At 51.2% G+C, this 10,454-nt stretch overlaps 1 protein-coding gene across 1 annotated transcript in view; it reads left to right on the plus strand.

Moving 5' to 3' along the window:
* Positions 1 to 10,454, plus strand: part of Rab6b (RAB6B, member RAS oncogene family) — a 30,595-nt gene extending 20,141 nt beyond the window's left edge. The window contains exons 2-8 of the mRNA XM_090323590.1: positions 1,053 to 1,111; positions 4,716 to 4,769; positions 4,967 to 5,072; positions 5,446 to 5,557; positions 6,436 to 6,529; positions 6,951 to 7,017; positions 9,371 to 10,454. Coding sequence (XP_090179716.1) covers positions 1,053 to 1,111; positions 4,716 to 4,769; positions 4,967 to 5,072; positions 5,446 to 5,557; positions 6,436 to 6,529; positions 6,951 to 7,017; positions 9,371 to 9,435 — 557 coding nt within the window. The 3' untranslated portion in view covers positions 9,436 to 10,454. The remainder of the gene's footprint in view (positions 1 to 1,052; positions 1,112 to 4,715; positions 4,770 to 4,966; positions 5,073 to 5,445; positions 5,558 to 6,435; positions 6,530 to 6,950; positions 7,018 to 9,370) is intronic.

Consider the following 10,454-nt stretch of genomic DNA (forward strand, 5'->3'; position numbering starts at 1 on the left):
CCACTTCCTGTTTTCTAGAGGTTACCTGGAGGTGAGTCTCAGGTTCTTTTGTGCCGGGGCTGGCTTTGAATCTTGATCCTCAGGTCTCAGCCTCCTGAGTAGCTAGGATGACAGGCGTGAGCCACCATGCCCGGCCTTTTTTTTTTTTGCTTGTCCTGGAGCTTGAACTCAGGGCTGGGTATTATCCTTGGACACTTTTTGCTCAAGGGTAGTGCTCTGCCACTTGAGCCACAGCACCACTTCTAACTTTTGCTGTGTATGTGGTACTGAGGAATCGAACCCAAGGGCTTCATGCATGCTAGGCGAGTACTCTACCACTAGGCTACACTCCCTACTCCCTCTTGTTATTTTTGTGGTTGAGGGTCCAGTAAAATGCTTAAGACCCTGAACAGGCATGGGCTACCAGTGCCAGAAAGCAAAATACAGAGCAGAAAACTGATGAGAATCATCTTGCTGGCACTCCTTCAGATTTGAACTAACTCAAGGCCACGTGCTTACTTGAGCCATGCCCCCATCCCCCCTCCTTTTTTTTTTTTAACATACTGTTTCCTATGTTTTTGCTTGGTTCTGGTCTCAAACTAGGATCTTCTTATCTACGCCACTCACATAGCTGTGAGGACAGATGTGTACTGCTTTATTTGTCCAGATTGGTCTTGAACTGCAATCCTCCAGATCTCTGTCTCCTGAGTTGGCTGGGATTAAAGGCGCACACCACACCAGACCATCTCACTGGCTCTAATTCTTCATGCAGCATTCTTTCCAGGTCAGGGAGGACCTGGATTTGGATGTTGGGAATTCACAGTATCCTGGCACCTGGGCAGAAACTCCTTCAACCTGTGGGGCACAGAAACTAAGGGCCTGACCTTACTGCTCCTTCCTTGGGAGAAGCAGGAGGAAGGCTCACTTTCCTCTGTCCACAAGTCAGCATTTTCTCCGGGCGTTTTGTTTGGTGCCTGTTTTCTTCAAATGTAGTGTGTTCAGCAGATCCTGGCCCATTGTTGCGCACTGCTCTTGCACAACCACACTGAAACAGCTCTCTTCTTGTTTTGCAGTGGGAAAGACATCTCTGATCACAAGGTTCATGTATGACAGCTTTGACAACACATACCAGGTGAGGTCCTGGCTTGTGGGGTGGCGGGAGAGCTTGTCCTTCACCCTTCCAGGTGACCAAAAGCTGAGCTCTGGGAAGCCATTAATGTCATACCTCATTTCAACAGTTGGTGTGTGTGTGTGTGTGTGTGTGTGTGTGTGTGTGTGTGTGTGCACGCACTGGTATTAAAACTTGAACTTTTAGGCCTCATTGTCTTGCTTGGCTTTTTTTTGCTCAAGGTTGTTTCTCTACTACTTGAACCATGCCTTCACTTTCAGCTTTTTGCTGGTTCGTTGGAGATAAGAGTCTCGCAGGCTTTTCTCCCCACACTGGATTTGAACTATAATCCCCTGATCTCAGCTTCCTGAATAGCTGATTACAATTGTGAGCACCTGGCACCTGACTTACTTGAATACACACACACACACACACACACACATATAATTTTATTATTAAGTTTCTAGGCTGGGCATCAGTGGCTCATGCCTGTAATCATAGCTACTCAGGAGGCTGAGATCTAAAGATTGCGGTTCAAAGCTAGCTCAGGCAGGAAAGTCAATGAGACGCCAACCTCCGATTAAGGCCCCAAAATATTGGAAGTGGGAGAGCGCTAGCCTTGAGCATAAAGTTCAGAGATGGCCCGGGCCCTGAGTTCACATGCAGGTGTGCATGCATGTGCACGCACACAAAAGGAGGTTATTGGCTGGCTAGTTGGTATGCTTGGCACTAGTGGGCAGAACTCCTTCAAAATCTTACCCTCATTTCTGTCTCCAGTGTCACCCCCTGCCTCTGCTTATTAAGGACAGATGGTTCTGCCACCCTCTGTTTGCTTCTCAGTGGCACTGGCTGGCGCAATCCCACAATCTTGGTCTCTGCTGGAGCCCTTTTTCGCTGTTTCTTCTTTGCTCTGCAATTTTCTGACTCTCCAGGCCTAGATGTCTCCCTGAGCCCCGAGGCCTGGTGGATTTCTGCCAGGAAGAGTGTGTGTTTGTCCTCAAGGCTCTTTGGCCTTCAACCTCTGTGCTTCCACTCTGAGCTGGGCTCATGCATGACCAAGGTGAGGACTACTTGGCTTCCCTCACTGTGCAGGACCTGGCCACGATGGAACCACAGACCTCGGTTCTCACGTGCCATCAGACCCAGAGGCCTCGAGCTCATTGTCATGGTGAGACCAGAGAAAACCCAGACAAGGAACTGCCCTCTCCTGCCACTGGACTGACTCCTTTTTTTTTTTTTTTGCCTGTCTTAGGCCTTGAACTCAGGGCCTGAGCACTGTCCTTGGGCTTTCTCAAGGCTAGAGCTCTACCACTTGAGCCACAGCACCATTTCTGGCTTTTTCTATGTGTATGTGGTACTGAGGAATCAAACCCAGGTCTTCCTGCATGCTAGACAAGCACTTTACCACCAGGCCAAATTCCCGGCCCCCCGACTCCCTTTTTAATGATTATTTTTGTGTGTTAGCAGGTAGACATCCTTGCCTAAAACCCTGGAAGATGGTAATTAGGCAGCGGGAAGCTGGGTTCCAATTCTGTGCACTTTAATGAACTCTCTGGAGATGGAGGGGAGGGGGATGTTTTTGTGTTTATTTTGTTTTTCTTAGCATGGCACTGATTGGGGAAAATGAACAGACTTGGAAAAACCTAGAAATGCTGAGCTGTGGCCTGGGAAGCTGGCATCCCTCCCCCTTCTCCCTCTCCTCTCCCTCCTCACCCCCCGCACATTACCTTGCCCCTGCTCATGAGAGCACAGCTTGCCCAGTGTATTTTCTTGGGGACACCATGCCCACCCCTTCCTTCCATGAGGCCCTCAGTTGTCAGTCTGCACTGCTAAGTTTTGCCAGCCTCATTTGCATTCTAATTTGCATGAATGTGCCCAGATACCTTCATCTCAGTGTTGGGTGGGGGGTCCAGAGCAAGAACAGTAGCCTCCTTGTTAAAGGGACTTATCATGCCCAGCTGCTTTCTGCCACTTACAGTCGCTTCCTCAGTCGCAACCAAGGCTATAAAGAAGACACATCCATTCCTTTTGCTTCCTTTCCCTTCCTGAAAAGAGAAAATTTGAGTTAATTTATGCAAATTACCATGCACATTTCCATCAAAGACTTTGTTATTGTATCTTGTCAGAATATGGATGCAAAAAAAAAAAGCAGACAGCAGCGAGCTGCCAGTAGCTCATGTCTGTAATCCGAGCTACTCAGGAGGCTGAGATCTGTGGATCCTGGTTTGAAGCCAGTTCAGGCAGCAGGGAAATCTGTGAGACTCTTATCTCCAATAAACTACTCAGAAAAAGCCAGAAGTGGTGCTTTGGCTCAAGTGGTAGAGTGCTAGTCATGAGCAAAAGAAGCTCAAGGACAGAGCCAGGCCCAGAGTTCAAGCCCCAAGACTAGCAAAAAACAAAAACAAAACAAAAAGCAACTATTTCAGCTGGGCACTGGTGGCTCACCCCTGTAATCCTAGCTACTCAGGAAGCTGAGATACAGAGGATTGTGGTTTGAGTCCCGCCTAGACCAAAAAGTCTAGACAACTCCCCATCTCCAAACTAACCAACAAAAAGCTGGGCTAGAGGTGTGGCTCAAGTGATAGAACACCAGCAATGAGCAAGCAAAAATCAAGAGAGAGTACAAGTCCCTGAGTTCAACCCTGGGTCTATAAGGTCCCTACTGAGATGTCTACCTCTGTTCATCAAATTGGAATCTCAACACATAACCAAGTCCCCCAATGTAGCTGGTTTTTTTTTTCATTGGATGACCCAAATCTTACATATTTTTCAAAGAAAGAAAGACAAACTGGGTTTCCATAACTGCTGAGGTTACCAGAAGGTCACACGGGTGGAACCGTGCATCAAGGTCATGTCGGGGATGTTGGCTAGTGTGTGAGCCTCTGTGGTTAGGAAGTATTCAGTGATGATAGCTCCATTCCACATGACAAGTGTCTTAGCTCTCACTTATGGGTGGGTCCTGGAACTGGGTGAAGACCAGAGAAATGAAGTGGCCAACCTACGGCAAGTATGTGACCTCTTATCACTATCTGGTTGCCAGAATGGCTGGAACCTTTCCCAGTGTCCCAGGACAGACAAGCCACACAGGTGCCACAATGTTGTCAGTGACCATTAGCTTACCACCTGCTGGCTTGAGGAGGAAAGAGAGCCAGTGAGGGTGGGGGTGCCGTTCTGGGTGGTCTGTCTTCTACCCACACTGGTCCTGTGCTGCTTCAGGATCCTATATAGTGGCAAGGTTCCTGAGATAGATAAGAGCCCAAGCTTGTGTGCTGGGGATTTGTGTGTGTGTGTCTGTTGGCGGGGGGAGCCCCCTGGGTCCCTGAGCTGCTTTTGCTCATGGCTAGTGCTCTACTACCTGAGCCACTTCTCCCAGCCCTGTGTTCTCATGTCTTTGGGGGTGTCCTTTTCTGTTTCCCTACCAAACACCGGGCCCCCTCGCCCTTTCTTACCTCAAGCTGGCAGATGCTGGGATGGCTGGAGAGGGGGTAGAGCAGAATGTCCTAGCAGAGCACGGGAACCCCCTGTTGTTGCTGTCTGGGTACTGCCTGGGCTCTCTGAGCTTTCTTCTCTCCTTGGCGAGAAGTAAGCCCTTCAATGGCGGACTTGTGCTATACCTCTTTCCACACAGGCCACCATCGGGATCGACTTCTTGTCAAAAACCATGTACTTGGAGGATCGTACGGTGAGTAGCCCCATCTTCGCCTCTTAGGACGGGGAGGAACGGCACCCCAGAGCCTCGAGAGAGAGCCCATGTGCCAAATCCAGGACTAGGGCCGGCAGGTGGTGGCAGCATCACAGGCCGTGATCCTCTCCTAGTCGCCCACTTCTGCTGGCTGGGAGACCCCAATCCTGGTGACCCCTCTTGTCCTATCCCTGCAGGTCCGTCTGCAGCTCTGGGATACAGCTGGCCAGGAGAGGTTCCGCAGCCTGATCCCCAGCTACATCCGGGACTCCACGGTGGCTGTGGTGGTGTATGACATCACGAGTGAGTATCTGTGCAGGTGGCCCGGGCGGGCTGGGACTCCAGTGTGTGCCAGGCTGGTGCCTTCTGAGGCAGGGAAGGCTGCTGGGGAGGCCTGGCTGTTCCTGGCTGCTCTGAAGCCCTTTTGCCTGCAACACGGGAGGAGGAACTCTGTGTACAAAAATCACAGCCATGCAGCGACTTTGCAATTCTGTGTGTGTGTGTGTGTGTGTGTGTGTGTGTGTGTGTGTGTGTGTGTGTGTCTTCCAGAAGGCAGCTGAGCAGGCAAAGGGCAGTCCAGGCCTGGAGAGAAAGAGCCAAGACACACCTCAAAAAACCCAGGCCTGGCTAGCCCCTTCTCGCTAGCTCACTCCCCCTCTCCTGTCCCCACCTCCAGATCTCAATTCCTTCCAGCAAACCTCCAAGTGGATCGACGACGTGAGGACGGAGCGGGGCAGCGATGTGATCATCATGCTGGTGGGAAACAAGACGGACCTGGCCGACAAGAGGTAGGCGCTGCCCCGAGTCAGGGGCACTGCAGGGCCTGGGTGTTCTCAGTTTTCTTATTTCCTCCCTGCCATGAGGTCTGTGTGCCTGGCCCTTTCATGGGCACAGCATAGCACCCCAACAAGGAGGAGCTTCGGCATGGACTTCTGTGAAAGACATCTGTGCAGGTGGAACCTGCAGAATGTACAGCCTGAACCTCTTCCCCGGTCCATGCCATCTGGCCATGTCTGTGCCCACTGCTCAGCTGCCCTCTGGCCAGGACAGCCTGGACTTTCTGTGTTTGTCTGCTCATCTTCTGTAACCCTAACCAGAGCTCACGCCTGTAATCCTAGGACATCAGGAGGCTGAGAGCTGAGGATTGTAGTTTAAAGCCAGCCAAGGCAGGAAAGTCTATGAAATTCTTATCTCATGACTGGAAAAGAAAAAAAAAAAGGAAGGAAGGAAGGGAGGGAGGAAGGGAGGGAGGGAGGGAGGGAGGGAAATGAAAGGAAAGACAGGCTACCCCCAATCCTGTAATTTCCACAGTGACCTCTCACCTGAGCAGTGAGTTTGCTTCTTTGCTAGTTATCTTCATGGTGTGTAGAGTTACCATTAACCTGGGGGAGGGTTTGTATTTGGGAAAGGGGACTGATAAGACCACCCCAGAGGCGGGCAGCTCTTTACCAAGCAGGCTTTCTTACAAGAAACCTGGGAAAGGCGGGCAGCTGGGGAGCTTGGTGGGAAGGAGGAGGAGGGAAAGGGCTGCGGGGCCTTTATGCCTCCCTCTCTGCCTGGAGAGACTGTGAATGTGCCCTGGGAGGGACTCTGGGCTGCCTCAGCTCCCCAGGACTTCCTCTACACCTTCCATGCAACTGATCTTACCCCCACCCCTCATTTGCAGGCAGATTACCATTGAGGAAGGGGAGCAACGCGCCAAAGAACTCAGTGTCATGTTCATCGAGACGAGCGCCAAGACCGGCTACAACGTGAAGCAGGTGGGGTGCACCTGGCAGTGCTGGCCCTGCACGGCTCAGCCAGTCACTCACCACCGTGGCTGGGACGGGTCATGGGCTCTTAGGATAAGCTGTCCCAGTGTCCAGGGCTGTGTGTCAGGTGGCTGATGGAAGCCCTGTTTCCTAGCATCCTCCCTCACCTGGGTGAGGGCACAAGGTGGTTCAGCCCATCAGCGTCTTGGGTTTGTAGGGGGCAAACACTCAGGACAGCTCAGGCGGGAGCAAAGAGGTGGGGGGGGGGGGCTGGAACCTACCAGAGGGAAAGAGGCTGTGAGAGATCTGGGGGTGGGGACAGCAGTCGATATGGTAATGACTCCCCCAGCCCCAGCCCCAGGTCTATAGAGAGGAGAACGGGGGGCTGGCACAGGGTAGGCCTCACCCTGCATCCACCTTCTCCCGGCAGCTCTTCCGACGTGTGGCGTCGGCGCTGCCCGGCATGGAGAACGTCCAGGAGAAAAGCAAAGAAGGAAGTATCCTTTCCCCCAGGATGGGTAAGCAAAAAGGGGCGCTGGAATTATCCTTGACTCACGGGGGAGGGGGGAGGGAGTGCTGCAAGCAAGCACTGGCCAGTCACAGGACTCGGTAGCCATCTAATCTCTCCCTAGCAGGGCTGGGTTGAGTTCCTCCAGGGAAACGCAAGTCAGATCAGATGCGCCCCCCACTCCCCCACACCTCCTGCCTCGAGTCCAGTGCTACTAAGCATGCCATCCTTGTGTGCCTGGAGGGTCTCCCACCTGCAGAGAACATCTGTACCCCTAGTTGACACTGTTGCTGACTGATGCTTCAAACCTGGTTATTTTGGAGTTGTGTGTGTAGGGTGGCAGGGGAGGGGTCGGCCCTGTTTAGAATGTGTCCCCTAGTATGAGCAAACGGCACAAAGCTAGTGCTTGAGGATGATATGAGATGTCCTTCCTTCCTTGGCTAGGTTTGCTTAGCTCAGGGTCTGTGCTGTGTGTATGGTGCGGGGGAGGGGGGCTGGCTTAGAGTTTCTTGTCTGCCATTTTCAGTCCAGATGAAGAAGGATGTCTGCATTTTTTAATATATTTTTTATTGTAATTAATAGAAGGGTTACATGATATTTGCGAGATGAATGGCGCATTAATTCCCACACATTGATACCCTTTCACATGTCATGGTCCCCATTTCCCTTCCCCCCTCCCTCAGGATGTCTGCATTTTAACTTCACACCCAAGACAGAAAACCTCCCCCTTGAGGTCTGCCCTGACATCCCCTACATTCTCAGCACAGAGCAGGCTTGTGAGGCCACAAAGAGATAGAACCGCAGGCCCTCAAATGCTATTCCTGGCCCCAGGGCTCTTTCTGAACCAGTCTGCCACAGGCAAAAGAACAGCTGTAACTTGGGCACTTCATGAAGTGATCCTAAGAAGACCAGACAATGATGCCTTCAAATAGGGCAGAGCGTTGTCTAAGGCCTTTCCAGATGCTTCGTTGACAGAGCTGGGCCCAAATCCAGACATTTACATAGCCACCGCCATTGTACTGTGTGACAGAGCAGTGGGTTGCCTGGATGCCCCAGACACAGAGCCCATTGTACATGCCCATGGTAGACTGAAGCACTGCCCTGGGAGACGTTGTACCCAGCTATGTGGAGCAAGATTACCACAGGAGGCAAAGAAGGAGGGAAGAGGTCCTGAGTGTGGCCTGTGAGCCAGAGGGATGCGGCAGGAGGCTCACCTTGTTCTTCCCACAAGAAAGGCTCATAGTGAGTTCTCAGGCCTGTGGACAACTTGCGCGGTGAGTTTCTTCTCCTGGGGATTACTTAGACATAGGTGGTAACCCCTTAGTGCCTTATATCGTTCAGGGCCCGAGCAAACATTTCAGCGGCATGTTGGCATTAGGGAGGCGGGAGGTGACATGAAAGAGACGTGTGAACATTCGTAGGGACTGATCTAAATCTGTGCTCCTTAAAACTGGCTATTTGTAGTTAAGTCCGTTAAAGATAGATTCTATTAAGAGTTCAGCACCGCTGGGTGCTGGTGGCTCACACCTGTCCCATCCTAGTTACCCACGAGGCTGAGATCTGACGATTGAGGTTCAGAGCCAGCCTGGGCAGGAAAAGTCCATGAGACTCTAATCTCCAATGAACCACCCGGAGTGGTGCAGTGGCTCAAAGTGGTAGAGTGCTAGCCTTGAGCAGAAGAGCCTCAGTGTCTGACAGGGCTGTGTTTAGGATCTCATGAGTCAGGGCCAATATTCCTCTGTGGCTTGAAATGTCAATATGAAGCCTGGCCTGCTGTTGCACTTGGGGGGGAATCTGGAATAAGCAATAGGCTGGGGGCCGGGAGGTTGGCCTAGTCGTAGAGTGCTTACCTAACACGCACAAAGACCAGGGTTCGATTCCTCGGTGCCACATACATAGAAGAAAGCCAGAAGTGGTGTGTGGCTCCAGTGGCAGACACTAGCTTTGAGGAAAGTGGAAGGACAGTGCTCAGGCCCTGAGTTCAAGCCCCAGGACTGGCAGGAAAAAAAAAAACAAAACCAAAAACAATAGGCTGGACATTGGTATCTGAGCACCAGTTGCCAGGAAAGGCTCTGAGACAGGGTCTCCCTGGCCTGTGTGTTCACAGAGACCTAGACAAGCTTTACCCTAGGTAGAGGGTTTGGGAGATGAGAGAAGATAGAAGAAGAGAAGAGAAAGAGGGTTGGAAGCCAGTGGCTGCATCTTTCCTACCCTAGCCAAGAGCCACAGGTCTCTGGGTATTTAGCCCAAGGGACAGAGCAGCAGCAGAGGGGACACAGGGAGGGCATGAGCAGAGGGACAACTTCTTGATAAGTCATCTTCCTTAGCCCCACCTCCTGCAGTGATTGACATCAAGCTGGACAAACCCCAGGAGCCCCCGGCCAGCGAGGGCGGCTGCTCCTGTTAATGCAGAGCTGCCCCATCAGCTTCCTCCAACACCACTTGCTTGTTGTGTGGCTTCCTATTGGTTAGCTTTCTAATGGGGTGGGATATGAGTTGGTCAAGATGGGAGGATATTTTTTTTTTCTCTCTCTCTAGGAGTGGGGTGGGATGGGGGAGGGAGGGAGGCTGGGTATCAGGGAATTACATCACTTTAACAGCTGTTACTTATACAACTATTTTTTGGTTTGGTTGTAATATATTGTACTTTATTAAGATTGCCAAAAACTGTTAAAATTTAAAAAAAAGTTTAAATCATGTGTATACAACTTTTGTCAGATAAAAAAATGTAGTGGTTTTTATTTAAAAGATGTGCTTTTCATTTCTTTTCTTTTGTATATTTGTAAACTTCTAACCTTTCACACCTCCTCCTTCCTGTTCTCTTTACTGTTGATCACTTTGGCCTTCCTCCCATCATCTCCAGCCCCGTAAATTAAAACAATTAACTGAACAAATGTAATTAGGTTCTAGTTCCAGGCCATCTGGCTCAGACCAACCAGCCCCTTCCATCCACATGGTCAAATGAAACACCAGTTACATGGAAACAGCCTCGGGAGGGACAGCAACAGAGCCCTGAGCTGAAAAGGAAGCAGGGGAGGTGCTGTGTCTATCTCCTCTCTCCTTCCCTGCCACCTTCCTTTCCTGTCCAGTGACCAGCAGAACAGGAGTTCATCGGAAGGACCGGGTGCTGTTGGTAACTGCGGGCACTGGGCCATGTGTGTTGTGGACTCTGGTTCTCGGCTGTAGTTCTGAACTGTGGTAACCTCCTCGCCCAGTGGTTCGCGCACGTAGCTGGTACAACTCTGAGAAACTTGGAGGTGTGATGCTGTGCCATTTAGAGCCTGTGCCATTTGTGACCTGGGGAAGAAAAAGTTATCTGCACAGTTGGGGGAATCAGATTGAAGGATGTGTGGGTTTTCACCTCAGGGGTGAAAGCACAGGTGAAAGCTCTGGCTTGTACCTGGTATAGAATTCTCTGAAGTGAGA

This window comes from Megascapheus bottae, chromosome 32, assembly GCF_031878675.1.
Source record: "Megascapheus bottae isolate mThoBot1 chromosome 32, mThoBot2.hap1, whole genome shotgun sequence".
NCBI lineage: Eukaryota > Metazoa > Chordata > Mammalia > Rodentia > Geomyidae > Megascapheus > Megascapheus bottae.